Genomic DNA, 20,679 nt, shown 5'->3' on the forward strand with positions numbered 1-20,679 from the left:
TAGTCGGGATCCGATGCAACCCCGAGTATACTCCGGCCTCCGCATCAGGTATTGTATACTCCTCACTCCTCACTCCGCACTCCTCACGCGACTCCATCACTCCAACTAAAAGTCCAAAGTCTTCCCCTGCTTGGAGCTCTCCTGAACCAGCTCAATCAACCGGATAACCTCCGCGGCCTCCTCGCCGCTGGCAGGGAGCTCGCCTTCGCCTCCCAGAGCCCGGGCCATCTTCCTGTAGTATTCGGACCAGGTGGGTGGTTCCACGGTGGGAGTGATTTCGCGGACGGGCTTGCCGTCTTGAATAGTGGTGAGGGTACCTACGCAGCATCAGTTTAGCATCTGCAGCGTGCATATTCAACGCAGTTGAGCTCATACCGTATCTCTCACTTGGCTCTCTGCCATACCCACTGTCGCTAGGCTTCATGCCAGCCTTGAGCTGGTCCTCTTGAATATCGAGGTAGAACTGTCCATGTCAACCCCATACGTTCCTATTCAAACGGGAAAAAAAGAAGATCTACCTTCTTGAAGCTCCCCTTCTCACCCCTCACCCAGAACCTTAACTGTTCCTCCTCAGGGCTTACAACACCAGCCTTCGCCGTAACGAGTAAGCCGTTGTTGTAGTGCAGCAGCACGGTAAACGAATCCTCATAGCCGGAGGTGTTGACTTCGCGCTGCGTGCCAACGAAACCCGTCACCCGGTTCGGCTTGCCGAGTAGATGTACGGCCTGGTCTAGCAGGTGGGATCCGAGATCGTGGATCGCGCTACCGCCGGGAACAACCTTGTTCTTCCACTTCGAGACAGTAGGCGCGGGCTCCTGGGGACGGTGGCGGTCAAAGTGGGATTCAAATTCGACGACACGGCCGAGAGCACCGGTCTTGACGAGCTTGGAGAGGGTGACGAAATCGGCGTCCCACCGGCGGTCTGGGTCAGGTTAGCAGATCACATTCAGAGGACAACACAATCGGTTTTATGGATACGTACTCTGGTAAACGGCGAGGAACTTGTTTTGCTTCTTTGCGATGGCAACGAGGTCGGCGGCCTCCTTGTAAGTCGGGGTAAACGGTTTCTCGCAGACAACTTCCAGCCATTAGCAAGGAAAGTCCTATGATGCCTTCATCTTGGTACTCGTGAACTCACCGTGCTTTCCGTTTTCCAGCGCCAACTTGGACAGGGAGTAGTGTAGCTCGGGCGCGGTTGTGATAACGACTACATCGACGGCCGCATCCTGGACCAGCTCCTCCGAACTCCGGTAGGACTTGATCCCGGGGTGGTCCTTCTCAGCGTCATCGTCGGGCTTGGGGGTGCGCTGAACAACAGCATACAGCTTGAACTGAGGAACATCCTCGATAAAAGGGATATGGAAAGTTTTTGCGCTGAAGCCGTAGCCGACGACTCCGACGTTCCAGGTCTTGGAGGCCATGGTGGGGTAATAATATACAGGTGAGGGGAACAAGGGAAAAAGTGGGATGGGTGCTGAGGATGCCAGAATCAGGGAGGGCAGACCAGATTATATAGGGACAATTGGCAATTGCGATAGAGATTTAATATTTCTAAGCAGAGTGCAAGAATGACAGTTTGAAGCCTGGAGCAGAGGCGTGGGGGGAGGTAGGGAGGAAGGTCCTGGCGACGGCAACTCTGGCTCAGCGGGGCCGGCGACTGGTTTCCGTCGGCCTGACAGCATCGCCGTTCTCTCTTCTCACTTCCTCAACCAACACACCGCGTCACCTCGATTGCATCCTGCCCAATTAGCCACTGTCTACAATTAAAGATAACGGGAAACTTACGTGGTGCCCCTCCGGCCGTCTCAGCACGCTCTCATACACCAAATTCGGGTTGCCGAGAATCTCAAATCTTGGCGCATTCTCATCCCCCATAAACGCCTTGCTCGTCCTCTCCGAGAACCCCTCGGTCGTATAACTCGTCACCGGTCCCTTCTCAGCCTCTGCCCGCTTCTTCTCCACCGAAGCCCTCACATACTCCAGATACGGCGGGTTCCCAGGGTAAATCACATTATCTGCCGCAATCACTGACACCCCGGGCACGATCATCCCGAGCTGCTCGCATAGTTTTAAGTCTAATGTGTACGCCGGCTTGTGGTGGTCGATGAATAGCAGCTCTACTTGCTTTACCTCACCAGTATCAAACAGCTGATGCAGGAGCACATCACTCCTGCCAACAAGGATCCGTACAAACCCACTCAACCCTGCAAGGTCAACGAGCTTGTTCGCGATATCCGCGAACTCTGCATTCAGCTCGAGACTGAAATAGCGCGAGCCACCGTTACGGCGGACGGCGTCGCCGTACAGGATGGCGGAGTAGCCGATGTAGCAACCGAGTTCGATCATGGTGTGTGGTTTGCGCTCGTTGATGAGGTCGGTGACAATCGGGCCTTTCTCGGGCCCGACGGTCATGAAAGCGTAGGTTTGTGAGAACTCGTCGATTAAGTCGAGGACGGCTTGCGGGTTGCCGCGGACGGAGTCGAGGTTTGGGTGGTTGTAGATGAAGTGCAGGAGTTTGAGCTCGCGGCCCTCCTCTCTCTGGTGCTGTTAATTCTGTACGGCTAGTTTTGGGGGCTTGTAGAAGAGAAGCTGGACTGGACATACAGAGAGCTGGGAGCGCTGTCGGGTCTGTCCGTCTGACATGGTGAGTACTGTAGTGGCTTTGAAACCTGGAGATAAATGAAGCAGTGTCCATCAATGAGGGGAAGACCTCATTTATATACATCCCTTGCTTAATTCTGCACAACCAAAAAGGGCCGACAGAAATGACGTTATTCTGAGATGGAAAGAATTCCGCTACGATCCCCGGATGGCATAAGCCAGCCAGAGCGCGGACCTTCGGACCCGTAAACTGTTCTGGCCTGCCATTCATCGGCTCTAGTGGAGAGCCAGCGCTGCATCCCGAAGTCCCTGTGATCGGATGCGGTAGATAGCCCCGAGCATCGGAGGAGAATACCAAGACAACAACCTTGTGCGACCCCCGAGTCTCGGAGATAATCATTGCATGCGAATCGATGAGTCTACTGAGCTTGATGGCCGGGGATGTTCGTGACTCACTCGGAGTTATTGTCGGCCTCCGACTGGGTGATATTAAGGTTTCGTATGATGAGTGCTGCCTCCAGGAAGGTTGAGTTGTATAGCTGCAAGGGGTCATTGGTTCCCTCGTACTGTCGTACGACCAACTCACGAGTGAGCCCGGTGACTTGGTCGATGGAAACGACTCGCCATTGTAAGTGGACAGGAACGGTCGGAGTTAAGAGGCAGACCGCTAGCCTGGTTGCGCTGCATGGTTGATAAGATTATCTGATCGTACGATAACTTCGGGAGTAAACCATTGTTGCACTAGATTTGTACTTTATTTCTGTTTCTGTATCTTGGGCGCTTCTGTATAACTCACCGACGTGATATACTAAATTCAACAACATATATAAATCTGACTATCCATTAGTTCCCAAGGTAAACCCGCAACATGTTAATTCTAGTCTATAATTGCCCGTGCAGTTTGATTTACAAGCGAAGCAGTTGAGCCTTATAACTGCAGGGCAAGCGCCACCACTAAGTAACCCAGACTATATACATTCCTCATAGCTCGATCTCGCTGCGAATTTGCCCGAATGTCGGTCGAATGCAACATTAACGAACCCCGCATTCCCCTCGACATTGTTCTTGATCTTGCATTTCATTCACGATAGAAGGCATCTCATTCGTGCAAAATCATCGTCGCTCCTGAGACTGCTGCATATCATAATAGTCCCATAGAATTCAGCCGCTTCCAGCTACTCTCGAATATTACCTACTAAATATAACCATATATATCATATATATCATATATATAATATTATCAGTAATTAGCTCCTAAAGACTCTATAAAAGCATAGCTTAATAAAGTAATCTCACACATGCAACTATGAATCAACATCCAGAGACTGAGGAAAGGTCCAATGATTACACCCGCTAGTCTCTAGAGAACTATTCTAACTCAGACTCGTAAGCCAGTATCTGATGCCGTGCCAGCCTCGCCATAAGCCGTGCCTGTTGCCCAAATCTCTCATCCTCAGCGACAAACTCGAACTGTTCCATTGTCTCCAATCCTTCATACTCCACAATTGTCTCGGACCGTCAATATCATCCTTCTTTCTACATTCTCGATATACAAACAGTCCCTGCTCAAGCAATGAAAGCCACTGCACCGCGGCGATTACATCACCCCCGAATCTATTATGCCCTCCGCACTTACGTTTCTCGAGGTCAAGGGGAGAATATCCTCAAGAGCGCCGAGGAGCCTGCAGTCAATCAGCCCCGACGAGGTGAGCCGTGCAATGGCAGATTGGAAATTGCACCCACGAAGCTGGGTTTCGCTTCCGGTCGATATGGGGGTGTGGATAGGAGAATTTTAATATCTCACTATAATACGTACAAGGCCAATTACTGTATAAATAAGCGACATCGCACTACTTTTGGCTCCTGAGCTAAATCCTTTGTGAAGGTTCCTGTTGAGGTGGAGTAAACAGCAGATGGCAATTCTTGGAGTAAATGATTGATAAAATAACTCTTTTAGATACATTCAATTCAATTTTAAAGATTAAGTTTATAATCCTCTTAACATCTTGTTGACAAAAACCAAGATAATTACTCGGTATAATGATACCCCTAGTCTGATATTTAGTATATTAAAGCAATGCTATATCTTTATCTAACATACACACCGGCTGCCACAATTCCATGAATTTCAAAGCCAACAACCGCAATGCATTTCTCCCGGATACTCACTCTCCTAGCTGCACTGACTTTTGCAGATGCAGCAATTCCACCCCCCAAACAAACATGTATCATCCCAGCCTCCGGCACAAACAAGACCGACGATGCCCCGGCCATCATCTCCGCATTCAAGCGGTGCGGTCGCGGCGGGAGAGTCGTCTTCCAGCCAACAACATACTACGTCAACTCTGCCATGAACATTTCCTGGCTTCATGATGTCGATGTTGATATCCAAGGAAAACTGCTGGTTCGTCCGCACCATTTACTTGTTTTACTTATATATACCAGGGTCTTTGCAAACTGATACTGTGGTGGTAATGATAGTGGAGCACCGACATCCCCTACTGGCTCAACCACTCCCTGCCCGTGGGATACCAGAACCAGTCGACTGCATGGATCCTTGGCGGCGATAATGTCCGCGTAAACGGGCATGGCGTTGGCACTCTCGATGGGAACGGCGACTACTGGTACGAGTGGATACAGGAGCAGGAGAATACGTCGAATTACCCTGGGCGGCCTCATGCGTTGACGCTCAGCGGGTTGACGAACTCGGTTGTCAAGGGTGTTAACTTCCTGCGCAGCCAGATGTGGTATGTATCCACCCTTCTTATGGATGGGTAAAGTGGTAATGGTGTGGTAGGACGTTGTCGATTATATATTCCCACCATGTCGAATTCGACAGTATCCTTGTGAACAACACGGGAAATCGGGTGGATAGCTGTGCGTTCTTCACTTGTATTGGATCCTGCGGTGTTTACTGACTGACTGACTGACTGGCTATATAGCAAACACGGATGGCGCGGATACAATTCGATCGTCGCATATAAGCTTCAACAACTTGACCGTATACAACGGGGACGACAGCATCTCATTCAAAGCTAACAGCACCGATATCACACTAACGAACTCGCATTTCCACAACGGCCTGGGCATCGCGATAGGCAGCATTGGCCAGCTGAAGGACGAGTTCGAGACGGTTGAGAGGATCAAGGTCGAGAATGTTGTTTACGATAACACACTCCATGCTGTACGACCAGAGCTCTATTCCCATCTTATATTGTCCAGAACACCCGCTGATAGGTACTGCAAGGTATACTTCAAAACCTGGACCGACGACCAAAACGGATACCCGCCCAACGGCGGCGGCGGCGGACTGGGCTGTAAGATTTTACGCTTCTATTATACCAACAAGAGTAGGGTTAGCTAACGAAAGCAGATGCCTCTAATATGCACTTCAGCAACCTCACCGCAACCGCCCTCCGCGGCTCTGCAGTCGCAATCTCCCAGTGCACCCGGTTCATCGGCGCCCCCGGCGACGGGAACTGCACCAACTCGCAGTTCCAGATCAGGGACATCACCGTTGCTAACTTGCGCGGGACGACGGAGTCCGAGCGCGTCGCTAGTCTACAGTGTAGTGCTGTCGCGCCGTGCACGAACCTTGGCCTGATTGATGTGGATTTGGAACTGGGGAATGGGACGAAGGCGGAGGAGTATCTTTGTGGGAATGTAAAGAGGCCTAGGGGGTTTGAATGTACTGGGGAGGCCTGTGAGGGTGGGAGTTCTACGGGGGAGTGTTAGAATTTTTAGTGGACAAGATCAGGATTCTGGGGATATCGTGGAGGAACCAGAAAATGCAGATCATATCGGGATAAATACGACCGAGCAGATCATTCCCCAGAAAAGCCGATCCTGGGTTGCTTCTCCAAGTCAACGCTAAGACGGGCAAATAAAGCCAGCAATTACAAGCCGCAACCATGTAGATCTATGTCATAGTCAGCAAATACAATATTTAACAGCCTTTTATCTTTCCATCCCTCGTACGACTCCAGACTCTGACAGCAGTATGATACGACTATCCATACTCACCCTCGCGACAGGAGCATTAGCCTCATGCTGGCGGAACTCGTCATGCACAGGGCCCTCATCGCCCTCCTTCCCCGGGCCCTGGGACTCAAACAACTACGCCCCAGACTCACGCTTCATCCAACCGAAATCTATTCTCTCGCTTCCAAACGGAGAATACATCTCGGACTACCCGGGCGACTCCACGCCATCCCTTACAACCAGCGACTTAGGGCTCGTCTTCGATTTTGGCCTTGAAGTCGGAGGAATCCTCTCCATTGAGTATACGGCGTCGAAGCCAAATTTAACACTCGGTCTCGCATTTACCGAGGCAAAGGACTATATAGGAAGGGAATCTGATAATTCGAATGGCGGGACTGGCGCAGATGGTGCTTTATTAGCTACCCTGTCCGATGGGGATGGGCTGTATACCATGCCCGACGCGAAACTCCGAGGGGGATTCCGATACCTGACGCTATTCTTAGCAGAGGAAGAAGAGGAAGGAAAAGATGATGATGATAATGAAAAGACTCTCGCGGTCAAAAATATATCCCTGGAAATATCTTACCAGCCCACCTGGCCTAATCTGCGCGCATACCAGGGCTACTTCCACTCCTCCGACAAACTCCTCAATCGAATCTGGTATGCCGGGGCATATACCCTGCAGACGAACTCGGTTCCGAGGACGACGTGTCGGGCGTCGATTAGTTCCGCGACGGGGTGGTCGAACGATGCGGCCTGCGGGCCTGGGGAGACGCTGCTGCTTGATGGAGCGAAGAGAGATCGGTGGGTGTGGATTGGCGATATGGGGGTTGCGGTGCCGAGTGCGTCGGTTAGTACGGGGGATTTGGAAAGTACCAGGAATGCATTGCTGGCTATTTGGGATAACCAGGTAGGTTGGCCGGTTGGCCTTGGGATAAGGATCCTATGGTGATGCTGATTTTCCTGGGTATAGACGCCGAGTGGGCTGTTGCCGAAGGCTGGACCGCCGTATCTGGCGGCGGATAGTGATAGTACGTTCCATTCAAAGCATTTGACAGTTGAATGCAGTGCTAATGGAGTATAGCATATCATCTATGGACCATCATCGGGACGTACAACTACTTCCTGTTCACCGAGGACTATGGCTTCCTGGCCGACATCTGGCCGCGTTATGTCAAGGCTCTGGACTACAGCATCAGCAAGATCACACCGGAAGGCATCATGAATGCCACCGAGACTGCGGACTGGGGCCGCTGGAACTACGACACCCTCGCAAGTTCCGCAAACATGCTGTATGCCACCCAGTAACCCAGATATATGCATGCTACAGCTAACAAGTCCAGTCTCTACCGCTCCCTTACAACCGCTGCATTCCTATCCCCCTACGCAGACCCAACCCGCCAGAACTACACAGCGCTTGCATCCTCCCTGCGCACCGCAATAATCAAACACCTCTACGACCCCTCCATCGGCGCCCTAAAGGACAGCCCCAACTCAACCCTCTACCCGCAAGACGCAAACAGCATGGCCCTCGCCTTCTCCCTCTTCCCACCAAACAGCACCGCCCCCTCAAAGATCTCCTCCTACCTAGTCTCAAACTGGACGCCGCTGGGCCCCTCCGTCCCCGAACTCCCAGGAAACATCTCCCCCTTCATCTCCTCCATAGAACTCGAGGCCCACTTTACGGCGGGATACCCAGAGCGCGCACTCCAGCTCATCCAGAGTCTATGGGGGTGGTACATCACACACCCCAACGGAACCGAATCTACCGTTCCAGAGGGGTATCTCGTGGATGGAACATGGGGATACCGCGGCGACAGGGGCTACAGGAATGACCCGCGGTATGTATCGCACGCGCACGGATGGAGCAGCGGGCCCACATCGACATTAACTGAATACGCCGCCGGGCTACGTGTGACGAAGCCGCGTGGTGTGGAGTGGAGTTTGAAGCCGGCTACTTTTACATTTGAGGGGTTGGGCCAGGCTGAGGCTGGGTTTACGACTGGGCTGGGGAGGTTCAGGGCGGGCTTTGCTGTTGAGGGTGGTGAGGTGACGGTGACTTGGGATACGCCGGGGGGGACGAGGGGGTGGGTTGAGGTTCCTGGAGGGAGGGGGAGGTGGGTTGATGGGGGGAAAGGGAGTTTGGTGGTGTCTCTAGTGGAGAAAGGCAATAGAGAGAGTGGATGATTGTGTTGAGGCGGGTTTGGGTTGGTCGTTCTTGCTCGAATAATATGTATTACCAGGAAAGAAGGAGCAGCTGCCCTTATGATAGATACAGCAGGAACAATCACTGTTGCTCTTTCCTTGTATGGTCACTTGGAATTGGTTAAGCCACCCGTGACCCGCTGAGCCCTAACTAAGCCTCTAAGGCAATGATCAAGTTAGTTAAAACTGACTCGCCTGCTGCAGTTGATCGTACAAATCGGCTACGAAACCCGATATGAGAGACAAAGTCCCCGTGGTCCAAGCCACCGCCGGTAATCTTCGCAGTGGCAGCGACTGCCTCCTGGAGCGCGGCGTAGTCGGTGATGTCTGCTTGGGGATGGCATTTTGGACGTATATTAGTAGGTTTTGGCTGTAACTTGTTGGTTCTGCTGCAGATGAAGGGCAGAGTAGACGTCAAGTAGAAACATATTTATACCCAATTTCTATTCTTTTCTGATAACTTGATTTCAAAACAAGGCACTTCATGCTGTATAGAATATTCGAAGGCATGTCCCTACGCGTATACTTCGAGACGCCTCTTTAAGGTCTATTTCAATCACAGAAAACCAGAAATCATGAATCCACCAGATTTAGCGCCGCGAAAAGTTGCCGCCAAGCTGTTATGGAGTAGGAGCTATTCCATGCAAAGTTAAGCCTAATCATTGGGGAGCTTTCATTGGACGATATTTTGGTGGCTGCTTACTCGTATCCAGCACTCCGATTAGGGCTGACCTTGTAGCTGAAACCCCAGCATTTACTTATCACCACCAACACCCGTCTCTCACCCAGGGTAACTTTGCGCGACCTACATATCATTTACCGGTTAACGAACTGCATATTATAGAGAGTACAGCATGAAGCGCAGCTGCGGAACTTGTAGAGGTACAGCACATTGCCAGCATCTTCCACATCCGGCCCCCATCCACTGCTGACAAATAGGTATCACAGACCGGCGCATCTCCTGCGACCGCGCAGTCCCTGTATGCAGTCAATGTACACGGGCAGGTCGGATCTGCAAGGGCTATGGCCTGCGTCTTTCTTGGCCGAGGGCAAATGATGCCAGACGCGCTGTGGTGGGCCGGCCGGTGCGTGGGCGAGGCGTGGCGCGCCAGTCTTCCATGGCGTATCATGTTAATGCGTCGTCTTGGGATATTGAGATGCATCGATTTCTGCTGCGCTTGTCGTCGAGGAGTAAGTCTTCTGTTTGGGTATTTAAAGGATTTGGCTAAGTGTATAACCTAAGGGCATGCCCGGCTGGCTTTACGGGTGCCGATGCCTTTTGACGGGGCGACGTATAGCGACGCGGATAATCAGTTGCTCCAATACTGTACGATTCCTGGTTAAGCCAAAAATAAGGCCGAGTCTGACTATATTAGTTTCATGTACTGCCTCTCAAGCCCTGACAATTCTCGGCCACGATCCAGTGACGCTGGGCGAGACGCTCATGCGCCTGGCTCTATCGACAACATCTCACTCTGCTACAGCAGTCCGACGAGGTATACTAGGTCTGTCTTCGCTGCACCGCTACGGCGTGCACAGAAAAGCCGTCGAGATCAAAATCGCAGCGATCGAAGCCCTAGCCGCTGCATCGAGCGGGACCATCAGCGGCATCGAAGCCATGCAGCACGTCGCCGCCGGGATGCTGCTATGCTCGTTTGAAATCCACAGAGCATCGTGTACCTCGGGCCAGTGGCGGTGGTACATCACCGGTGCGAAGAGTATCATACGGGCGTCGTCTCTGTCTGGATCTCAATTCAAACACGACAGCGACTTCAACATCTTGTTGGACTGGGTGCATTACCACGATGCGCTGTCGCGGCTTAGTTCGCTGCACTGGTATCCTGGACCGACGAAGGGCCAGGATCCTCCATCTAGTAATGTGACGCCTGAAGAGGAGTGTAGATTCGATGAGTGTGAGGATATTCCCATCCTGCCTGCTATCGAACTGACTACTTCGTCTATTGCGAATACTCTCCAAGTCATCCTTACAGAGGCTTGCGATGTGTTGGTTGCGAAGCAGTATTCTATTTCTTTCAACCAGACATATTACTGTAATTTCATGCACGGTATCAGCTGGAGACTCGCATCTCTCGCCACTTCCGTAACATCGGATCCCATCCTCGAGCTCTTCTACCTAGCCACGATCGTCTACCTCAACCGCGCAACGGGAAACCTCCTAGAACCAGAAACCATTACCCAGCAACGGATATCGCGCGCATTTACGATTTTTGCGTCAATGGGACTCTGCGAGCGTCAATTCCCGCTGTTTATCCTCGGATGCGAAGCAAGGACTGACGAAGACCGGCGCATGGTTCTCGACCTTGTTGACCGGACGGACCGGGCTGTTTCTTCGCGCTGGATGTTCCTTACCCGGGCGTTTATCCAGAAGGTTTGGGTTCAGGACGATCTTGCGGGTGGCGAGCTGGATTATATGGATAAGTTGAGTGCGATTATGAGTACGTGTAAGATTTTGCCTCCGCTTGTTTGATCGCTTCCAGTTAGAATCTATATACCTTTGTATATTGTACACAATAGAGGATAACAAATGAGATGTTTCGCTTCAACATGGGTATATCAATCATGTTCATGTTCATGCAATGCATTGCAGCCGTAATGGTCGTGATGGTGTTGCCATTGGCAAATCGTTAGAGGGCCGCCTCCCATGCTTTCCTTCTTCGCATCAGGTTTGGAAGTCTTAGATTCGAGAATCTTTGACTCGTTTGGTTCATGTCTGTCGGGCTCCAAGAGTTGAGCATCTTCTTGATCTTGTCTCCGTCTCGGACCAGCCAGAGTGCACATGCCGCGAAGACATACGTCGTCAGAGACAAGATAAGGAAGACGGGAATGAAAGGTGTTTGTGAAGTCTCCATGGTTGCATCTGACTTGAACAGATGCATGCCAAAGAAGGACTGCTTGAAGTTAGTATGCACATGAAACTGGGAAACCAGACTTACAGTGATGAGACCCATTGGGAGATAGAATACAGTAGCAACTGTGAAGCCCAGGATATAGCGATGCTGGGCACTGCTGGCCTCGGCCAGTCTGGCTTCTTTCGTCCATTCCCGCGCTGAAGCGACACTGACCTGCTATACGTGTAAACAATCAGAACTGGTTCACTTCGAATACGAGAGACATACCTCGTCTTGAAGAGCTTGCACCTCGTGCTCGTCAATAGGCTCTAGAGTATCCTCCCACTGCTCTTCCTCCTCCTCATCAGTCTCCGTCTCCCATTCGTCCTCCGTGAAAGTGATCTGCGCCGGCCTGGCGATGTATTTCTCCGTGAGCACATCCAGGTACTTATTCTGCTCAGCCAATTGGGACCGGATGTCGTTCAGCGCTTGAATAATATCCTTGATCTGGCCTCCCAGGTCGTACGCACTCTTTCCATCCTCTGACTCGGAACTTGTGTCCTCCGTTGTGTCCTCTGGATGCTCGTCCGATTCATCGTCCCATACATTAGAAAATGGCGGTGACCCTATCTCTATCACCTCGCTCAGCTCGTCCTCTAATGACATAGCGCACGCGATACTATTGGACTTGTCTGTCTGTTCAAGACACTGAATGGAAAATTGTCATGGAATGACTGTGAAGAGTCAATCCAATTGAGGAGGAAAGTGCGCTGGCGACGCGTTGGGCGCGAAAGTATTACACCGCACTTTCGGTGACACTGACCCCTCCCACTAAACACCGGCACGAAGCCCTAAATGGCCCTAGTATCCCCTAGCTCTCTGCCCCCGCCCCGTTGTGTTCTTCCATGGATCGATTAGACGATTACGGATATACTGATATTCTATAACTATAAAGGCAGTTCTTAGGATTAAAACCATTTTTAAATTGGTTCTGCAATTTAGGGTAGAATTGTGTTCGACCGCAAACTCACCTCACCGACATTAAACAACCACAGTACCAACTAACAACGCGCGGCCCACTTCCAACGACTACTGCTGCTCTAGCTCTTGCATGCTGAACGGTCTCCACTCGGGGCTTGGTTTTGTCTTGACCCCGCGGCCCGGTCCATGGTGGACGGTAGCGATTGTGTTTTGGGCGGTTGTGAAGATGAGTCTGTCTAGTACCTCTCTACAATAATGAAAGCATACATACTTGTCGCCAGCTTTATGCGCCTTCAAAGCTTCAATCGCGTGGTCTCAGACTGTGCATAGAGTTCGAACGAACATGTGGAGATCCACAACGCACGGCCTGCATATGCCCAGTGCTCGTTCGGTTTTGGAGTATCAGAGATGCCTGTCGAGTGATTGGTAAATGTTCTGGCTGTGAATCGAGCACGGAACTTTCATGCAATTCTTTCAAGATATTAAACCAACAGGCGATGTTGATTGGTTCTTCGTGGCTGTCATATGTATCTAGATAATGGACTTTACCAACCCTTATTCTGTAAACATAGAGAAAGACAATACTGAACATAGCTATTCTGCTAATGTCGCTTTCTGAGTTCTTAGGGTAAATACGTAAATACTTTAGATGTGAAAGACTTTGTTCACTTATACCTTGAGTCGATGTGAAGCCATAAAGAGGCAGCAAATGAACATACAGTAGTCAAGAAGAAACTATAAAAACTGTTGCTCCTGTGTTTGTTCCCCTCACGGAAACTCTACTACCGCAGTATTTCGCATCGTTTCTACTACAGCAACGAACAAGATCATGCCAGGACGCCGCCAAAGCCTCACCGAGCGCATCCACAACCTCGCCGGAAGCCGACGCAGCTCACAACCAGCCAGTCCACGTCCACGTCCACGTCCACCCGAAGCCGAAGGCGAAGACTATACCCTCTTCATCGGCAGACTGCGGGAGCCAACACTCACAGGCACAGGCGACTTCGCGCTCATCCTCCTCGGCCAGAAGACCAAAATCTGCGAGTCGACGTACAAGTACATGAACAGCCAGGGGGAATGGAAGACCATGCAGGACTTAAAACCTGGCTTTCTCCGGTGCGATAAGTCGATGAAGAAGACGAAAGTAGGGATTATCAAGGCTGGAGATCGGTTGGAATTCGAAGCAGCGATTCGGGATGCTGAGGTGCGGGGGGCTTTGGATAGGGATCTGGGGAAGGGTGGGGAGTTGGGACCGGGGAAAGGCTTTGCTGTTCGTGTGCTTCTCTGTTGCTGGCATCGTAAGGTATTATCGTGGGATGATGTGCAGCTCTATATGACCCAGCCTGGGCGGAATCTATCGCCTAGTGAGAAGGCGAGTTTTTATGAGGATTTGTGGAATTAATTATTGCGTGTATTAATAAAAATTTCATCATTGAACCTTTGGACTTGAATTAGTAAAAGTAGAAGTAGGAGTATGAGAGACAGTATTACTTCCATTTTAGTTAACAGGTGTACTTCTATAAATCATGCAAGTTGTATCGGATGTTTCGTTTATAAAGTACAATGACCATTTGTTCTTTGATAGATAACTTTTTAGTTTTATTGCTGTACCTCGGCCATTAATGGAGCCTTTGGTTACTCTAATATTATAGAAAGAGTAAGCAGTGAATGGTAATAATAAGATAATGTGTCTACCAGAGTACAATCATCATTATGCTGAAGCTGCAAAAACGGCTATAAATAGGGTACGCTTCAACCGTAGAGATACGTCTTCCCAACCACCATCTTTAAGAAGTACTTCTCTAGTCCTCCATCATGTCTTGCACCAAAGGAAAGTTGTACTACCACGAACAACTGCGAGCGCTGGGCGAAGCCCTCGCCGAGACCCTCGAACTTGACACAAGCGAGGAATACAGCTCCCCAACGGAAGACCAAGACACGGTGCAGCTTTACCATGACACAGTCCAACAGATAGGCAGCCATTTCGAAAAGGCGCGGAAAATCGAACAGGCCAAAGAAGCCGCCGGGTCGAAGCCCGCGCACGGAGACTACGATGTCTTTCTCGGCGTGCCAAAGACACCTTACCACGACAATGACTGTGACTGTGAAGTTATCTTACATGAAAGAGGAAGGGAGGAGAATCGTTGCAGGACTTTTTATACGGTTAATGTCGGTATCGACGAGACCGGGGTGAAGAATGTCAATGAAAAGCAGCAGCGGCCTGCGTTTGATATGGATGGAGAGGATCATCTCCAGAAGTGCGACAGGATGACCCAGAAGCTGTGGGTTGGGTTCATGAGGGCCGATGCGTATGATACGTTTGTGGACATTTATAACAGCATTGAGGAGAGGGAGTCCAGGGCGTTTGCTTGCAAGCTTCTGACTAGATGTGCCAGGGAGAGAATCCTCCCGGTGACAGTCGGGGCTAGGGCTATCAAGCGTGCATTGGGGATGCTGGATGAGCTGGCAGAGATCACGTCTGCGGATTCTTCTAGGGCGATTTCTAGAGCCAGTACTGTGCCTGGTGCATGAGTTCGGTTCTTGTTTCTTGATCTCTTTCTTTTACCCTTTACCTTTGTTTTTCTTTCTATTTAATCTTCTGCTTGTTTTGTTCGAGTTTACGGAATACATACTTGCCCGTACGCATTATCTGGTATCTAGACATTGCGTATAGCTTCCAACTTTGAATCAATCAACTAAATTTATTATACTCGTTTGTTTAAGATTGTAAATTTATTTCGGGTCTCTTTACTGTCTATATGTTTGTATTTTCTGCCACAGTCCACCTCCCTTAGACGGAAGACTACATAATACGGAACTGTAAATATTTTTAAGAGACCATCATGGTGCCGCAATACTCTAAGAGACTCATGATCATATCTCAAGGCTACTATCAGAATCCTCAGCCAGATCCTCAGCCTTGTATGCAACCAGCCTATCCTGGACACTTATGCAGTGTGACGTGGCGCCCACAGCCAGCGTTTCGGCGCTTCTTGGGACTCGCTTACTATTCGAGGAACCCTTGTCGTTACATCCTTCCAATTAAAGGATTATCCCATGAGGCTGAAGCTCCTGCATGGTTGCTTCTTTCTGACCAGGCGCGTAATGAGTTATAAATCAGGGAAAGCCCGTCATTCATCCTTTACCTTCTCACTCTCTCTGATTCAATTCAAGCTCTCCTATTATCACTTATTTTAGACAGTTGGGATATAAAGTGAACATGTGGTATAGACCCAAGCCAACCATTGCCCCCGGATCTCATGCGTCAAAGGTTGTGGCAGCCTGCCAAAAAGGGGATTGGAATGTCGTCGAAGAAATGCTTCAGAGCAAAACATTCAGTCTGCATTCTGAATTTGAGGAGGAACTTTTGATAGCGTGGCCACTTGCGGAACACTTGGACGACAGTGACTGGGCATCGGTGTTGAAATTGATATTGAAGTATGACCCAGGTATCCTGTTTGCCAAAACCCACGATGGTCTCACGGCTCTTTCTCGCGCAGCAGAGTACACTCAAATAAGATCTGTACAACGCCTATTACAGACAAAACAGATACCAAGAAATGATATGGTCAAAACGCTTTTGTGGATTGGAAAAGTAGGGGAAAAACTTAATCTCGACAGCCTCATACGACTTCTTATTGAGAACGGAGTCGACATGTCAAGGAGATATGAAGGTGCGATACCTTTAGCACATTTAGTGCAGCTCGGTTATACCAATGTGGTGGAGTGGTTCTGCAGGAATTCTTCCAGCTTGGTCCCAGAGGCATTTACCTCTCGAGACGATGAGGGCCGGTCACCACTGTCCATTGCCGTTCTCAACAAGCAGAATTGGGCCATTAATCTGCTTCTCAATACAGGCCATTATTACGATGATCATGATCAGCACGGACGGACGCCTCTGTACTGGCTCCTACAGAGCGAGAGTGAGGAGAGACAGAAAAAGATAGTGGCAAAGATCCTCATCTGGAAACAAGCACACGACAGAACCTGGGGTGGTGACCCACAATCATTTGAGAAAGGCAATATGCATGTGGACCCGGAGACGCTGAACCAGTATCATACAAATGATGGACTCACCTTGTTATCTCATGCATCTCGGCGCGACGAAGGAAAAGTCATCAGGACGATCCTGAAGATAAGAGGAATTCAGGCAGATGCACCAAATAGAGACGGCACCACTCCTTTGCAAGTCGCCTTGGTAGAGAACAAAACAGAGATTGCAAAGGCGTTAATGGAAGCAGACAAGTCCACCTTTAAAAAGTTAATCAGCGATAGTCAACATGACGATCGCGCTTTTGACCTACTTAGAAGGTTGCTAGAGCTAGGGTACGATGTCAATCGGGAGCTTAACAAGGGCCGTCCTCTGCTTCACTACGTCCTGGAAAATACAAACGACGATACGGCTGGAAAACTACTTGAAATTATTCTCGACCCAGAGCGTGGCAAAAGACTGAAAGACATCAACCAGCTGGATGGGCGACAGAGGACCGCACTGCAAAGGGCACAGGGAATGCCGCTAACTATGCGTCTTCTTCTCTCAGATGGCGCGAACTTGGAACGTCTCACAATGCAGAAAGAAGACTGGTTTATGATGAATGCCATGCATACCGCGTCTCAGAGTCATACCCTAGCAGGTACGGAGTCTGGGTTGCTTGTAAAGCGTGGGGAAAATGGGGGGATCGAGTTTGAATTCAAAGATTTGGACGGAATCATGCTGTTCCCATGCTGCCCAGGCGATGATAGAATTGATTCGGAGGCAAGCATACTGTGTGTTGTTGATCCATACTCCATGCCGCAACTATAACTATAGGCTGATGGAGATAGTGTACACAGGGACCAAAGCACCTGCGATGGTCGAGCACAGGCCCTCCGTCCATCTGGACCGTACAGCTGCTGCAGCCGGCAGTGGCGAAGGTACCACATTTCACTTGGATTTCCTGTCAGAGATGGAGAGAATGAGGGACATTTGGGTATCGAATGGACCACGGAAATCACAGAAAACGGAGAGCCGGGTAGGGTATTGTATGGCAGCACGCTGGCTAGAGTATGGCTTCCACATGATGAGTCGGACTTCTTAAACAAATTCCTGGAGGAGCTCACCACACAGTGGCAAGGCATATGTGCGGGTGTTGATCAAAAGATGATATTGAACGTATGTCTTGGTTCTATAAAGGAAGAGATAGATCATGCTAACTGCCCACAGAGACTGAATGGCCAATCCCCCAACTCATCGAGATCAATATTATTCAACGAGCTTGAGAAGGATTATTTCTACCTTGCACAGCTTCGTGCAGCCTTGTCGCTCCATGCCGAGGTTGTCAGAAAGGAAATCCTCAGATACTGCAGAGACTTCGGACGTCCTGCTACGGATCTGAAGGAGAGTGTTGGCCGCATTCAACAAACTAACATAAAGCAGCTGGATCAGTTCGAGCAAGTAACAACAGGTATTCTGCAATTGGTAAATCTGGCGCACACTTTTATTACTACGACGCTGACAGTCTATATAGCAATTCGCTCGTGCCTCAATCAACGAAGCCGCCACCATTCGAAGAATCACTCTCGTCACAGTACAGTCTCTCTATGTTCGTTTATACCTGTTTATGATACTGATATAGAACAGTTTGTTTACTTGCCATTGATGTTCTCTGCGGTACTCCCCCTGTCTATCTTGTCTCATAACACGCTGATACAGTTTAGTCTCTCTTTGGCATGAACGTCAACGCACTCGAAAACAATCCAGACTGGCGCTGGTATCTTCTTTTTGCCGGGGCGTCTTTCCTTGTGACATTCGGTATCTACTATTATCCATTCACGGGAATATGGCTCCCTGCGAACTCAGGAAATTGGGATCTGCCAGATGGTTCTAGGTTCCTAAATCGCCGTAAGGTGGCCCGGACTAGGCGTTCTAGGTCTGCTGTGTGACAGTGGATTTAAACTGTCTAATACATTTTCTTAGTTTACTCTCTCATGGTGATGTGTAGTCCAGGCACTTGGCGAGATCACAAGATATCTGATGGTCTGGCATTCTGTGCAGGTAATAGAGTATTGAAGAATTATAAGATATTAGCGAATTATCGATCATGAATATTAAAGCCTGATATCAAGCTTCAGCTGCCAACGCCTCACGTCTAGACTTGGATGCAGGGTCGTAGTATGGTACTTCTCCAAGCGATACTACGCGGTTGCCTTGTCGCTTTCCATCATAGTCACTGCAGTACATTAGCTCATATGTTCGAACATAGCTATATAAGTTACTCACTTCGTAGCAGTGTGGAAAACAGAGCGGCTGGACCATATTAGTTACACCTAGAAGTTATAATAACAGTAAGTTGACTTACTTATCCCAAATAGCCAGGTCATTTGTCCCCCACTTAAACCGGACTTGCAGATCGTGGTTCTCGGAGATGAGTTGTCGGACTGGTATATATATCAGTATTGCAATCTGAATTGTTTGAATTATCTCGAGACTTACAGTATTTCTTCAGGATCTCGCTCTCGCGCTTCGTTACGCCTTCGATCCACCCGTTGTCTACTTGGCCTGCTGCCCCGAAGAGACTCTTCCAGCCTGTGACGGGGTTTGTGCGGACGAGGGGGCTATCCTCAATGTCAATATCTATCTATTACTGTGGAAAGTTGGGGTTCACTCGCTGGCTAGCTTTGAAATCGAAGCCGGTATTCTCAGGTGCTCCTCTGTCCCCGTCGATAAGTTCGATTCCGTGCTCTTTGGCAATGTTATTGAAGGAGGGCTATAATGTATTTTTTTTTTTTAGCAGCGGATGACTCAATGCTTAGGTTTACGTACCTGATGATGAGTTGCCTTTAGAGTATCCGCCAGTGCCTGGATTGGCTGCGAGAGCCTGTCGTAGACTTCATACCCAGATGCCCAGAGTGTGTCGCCACCAGTCTGGTCTTCTGGGGTATGGGTGATTTTCAGGATTGCATAGTCCGAGGGGACTCTCTCGAAGGTGATGCTACACCGATTAACATTGAATCTCTTTGCAAGGATGGTAGGTATATGTACTCAGCATGCCACCCTTCACTGGCGAGATGGCGCGCGTTGTTCACGAATCGATCCCCATAGTACTTCCTGTTTGTCTCTGAGGAGATGACGGAGATTTCGTCGTCGAGTTTGCCGTGTTCGTTGACGGTGAGTTTTCGACCGGCGTTGTTCACGGCGTGGCGATGGAGCTTGTCTCAGGTCAGTACCAGCTGAGGCTCTGGGAGTTTGAGATAGTCAACCTTCGATGTAGCAGGCTTTCCTGTCAATTCACCCAGTTTCTGACCGAGAATCTTCTGGTCATCTGAGTTGATGCTCTGGTTCCGGAAGAAGACGACACCGCGGCGAGAGACTATTTTTGTTTTAGTATAGTTACTCCCGTTGAATTACTGGATCAACCTACCGGTAATGGCCAGATCACGGAGCTTCTGCTCGTCGTTTATTATATCAACAAGCTGGACGTTGGGAACTCCCGTCCGATAATAGGGGTGACGTCGAAGCTTTTGTATTCATCCAGCGAGCCGGAGTACTTCAGGGGCTCGCGGATATGGCCAGAACTAGCCGCAGCCTTTTGGGCTTCGACTTTTGTATCGAGGGGAGCGGGAGTTGGGGTGGTGACTTCGACTGATGGAGCCATGGCTGTTGTATAGGTGGGATATCTTGCTCAGGGAGTATAAAGTGTTTCTTTTCCTGAAGGTCAGCACGTCTTATATTTCATTCCAATACTATTGCACCATCTAATCCTGAATGACACTCTGAATAATACTGAAATTCATGAGTCAGTACTCCATACTTTGGAAGCATTACAACCCCTCACTGACGACATATTGCAACATAATTTTTAATGCTGGCAGATTCAAGTGACAGCTTTTTGCATAGCCTGTTAGTACTCTACCAAGTCCTCATGTTAGACCGACAGTCGGCGATAGGGAAGTTATGCTGCAAAGGCCGATATGATGATACTGGATGTACATGGCGTAATCCCTGGGATGATCGCCATCAACCATTCAAAACCCGGAAAGACTATAGTACAGTTACCTAAGTATAAGATACTGGTGAGCCAAT

The 20,679-nt window shown here is 49.7% G+C and overlaps 9 protein-coding genes across 9 annotated transcripts; 5 read left to right on the top strand and 4 right to left on the bottom strand.

The window, feature by feature from the left end:
• Positions 1–105: 105 nt before the first annotated feature.
• ASPSYDRAFT_26926 (putative NAD binding Rossmann fold oxidoreductase) lies at positions 106–1,421 on the bottom strand (the record flags this gene model as incomplete). Its single annotated transcript, XM_040844333.1, has 5 exons — positions 106–317; positions 376–463; positions 519–922; positions 983–1,078; positions 1,139–1,421. 5 exons carry the CDS (start codon positions 1,419–1,421, stop codon positions 106–108), a joined length of 1,083 nt encoding a protein of 360 aa, XP_040708765.1.
• A 284-nt stretch (positions 1,422–1,705) lies between these two features.
• On the bottom strand, positions 1,706–2,643 carry ASPSYDRAFT_54350 (O-methyltransferase; the record flags this gene model as incomplete). Its single annotated transcript, XM_040848837.1, has 3 exons — positions 1,706–1,738; positions 1,786–2,544; positions 2,605–2,643. 3 exons carry the CDS (start codon positions 2,641–2,643, stop codon positions 1,706–1,708), a joined length of 831 nt encoding a protein of 276 aa, XP_040708766.1.
• Positions 2,644–4,713: 2,070 nt separating this feature from the next.
• ASPSYDRAFT_75429 (uncharacterized protein) lies at positions 4,714–8,934 on the top strand. Its single transcript, XM_040850795.1, has 9 exons — positions 4,714–5,005; positions 5,083–5,348; positions 5,399–5,478; positions 5,544–5,918; positions 5,975–6,289; positions 6,588–7,492; positions 7,556–7,613; positions 7,667–7,874; positions 7,926–8,934. The coding sequence occupies exons 1-9, from the start codon at positions 4,748–4,750 to the stop codon at positions 8,767–8,769; spliced, it is 3,309 nt and encodes a 1,102-aa protein (XP_040708767.1). The 5' UTR covers positions 4,714–4,747; the 3' UTR covers positions 8,770–8,934.
• A 1,125-nt stretch (positions 8,935–10,059) lies between these two features.
• Positions 10,060–11,275, top strand: ASPSYDRAFT_54352 (uncharacterized protein; the record flags this gene model as incomplete). The annotated part of the gene is made up of 2 exons (XM_040848838.1): positions 10,060–10,114; positions 10,164–11,275. 2 exons carry the CDS (start codon positions 10,060–10,062, stop codon positions 11,273–11,275), a joined length of 1,167 nt encoding a protein of 388 aa, XP_040708768.1.
• On the bottom strand, positions 11,130–12,410 carry ASPSYDRAFT_128241 (uncharacterized protein). Its single transcript, XM_040840487.1, has 3 exons — positions 11,925–12,410; positions 11,742–11,873; positions 11,130–11,696 (listed from the first exon to the last, which is right to left on the bottom strand). Exons 1-3 carry the CDS (start codon positions 12,300–12,302, stop codon positions 11,433–11,435), a joined length of 774 nt encoding a protein of 257 aa, XP_040708769.1. The 5' UTR covers positions 12,303–12,410; the 3' UTR covers positions 11,130–11,432.
• A 1,036-nt stretch (positions 12,411–13,446) lies between these two features.
• On the top strand, positions 13,447–14,019 carry ASPSYDRAFT_26931 (uncharacterized protein; the record flags this gene model as incomplete). The annotated part of the gene is made up of 1 exon (XM_040844334.1): positions 13,447–14,019. One exon carries the CDS (start codon positions 13,447–13,449, stop codon positions 14,017–14,019), a length of 573 nt encoding a protein of 190 aa, XP_040708770.1.
• Positions 14,020–14,432: 413 nt separating this feature from the next.
• ASPSYDRAFT_1156974 (uncharacterized protein) lies at positions 14,433–15,149 on the top strand (the record flags this gene model as incomplete). The annotated part of the gene is made up of 1 exon (XM_040840029.1): positions 14,433–15,149. One exon carries the CDS (start codon positions 14,433–14,435, stop codon positions 15,147–15,149), a length of 717 nt encoding a protein of 238 aa, XP_040708771.1.
• Positions 15,150–15,837: 688 nt separating this feature from the next.
• ASPSYDRAFT_84952 (uncharacterized protein) lies at positions 15,838–18,539 on the top strand (the record flags this gene model as incomplete). The annotated part of the gene is made up of 6 exons (XM_040851446.1): positions 15,838–17,384; positions 17,451–17,769; positions 17,821–18,075; positions 18,125–18,184; positions 18,238–18,267; positions 18,315–18,539. 6 exons carry the CDS (start codon positions 15,838–15,840, stop codon positions 18,537–18,539), a joined length of 2,436 nt encoding a protein of 811 aa, XP_040708772.1.
• Positions 18,540–18,717: 178 nt separating this feature from the next.
• ASPSYDRAFT_1156978 (TauD/TfdA dioxygenase family protein) lies at positions 18,718–20,251 on the bottom strand (the record flags this gene model as incomplete). Its single annotated transcript, XM_040840030.1, has 10 exons — positions 18,718–18,826; positions 18,877–18,903; positions 18,956–19,034; positions 19,090–19,211; positions 19,266–19,363; positions 19,420–19,588; positions 19,639–19,805; positions 19,857–19,966; positions 20,018–20,069; positions 20,108–20,251. The coding sequence occupies 10 exons, from the start codon at positions 20,249–20,251 to the stop codon at positions 18,718–18,720; spliced, it is 1,077 nt and encodes a 358-aa protein (XP_040708773.1).
• Between the last annotated feature and the right edge of the window lie 428 nt (positions 20,252–20,679).

The sequence above is a fragment of the Aspergillus sydowii genome (genome assembly GCF_001890705.1).
Source record: "Aspergillus sydowii CBS 593.65 unplaced genomic scaffold ASPSYscaffold_1, whole genome shotgun sequence".
Classification (NCBI taxonomy): Eukaryota; Fungi; Ascomycota; class Eurotiomycetes; order Eurotiales; family Aspergillaceae; genus Aspergillus; species Aspergillus sydowii.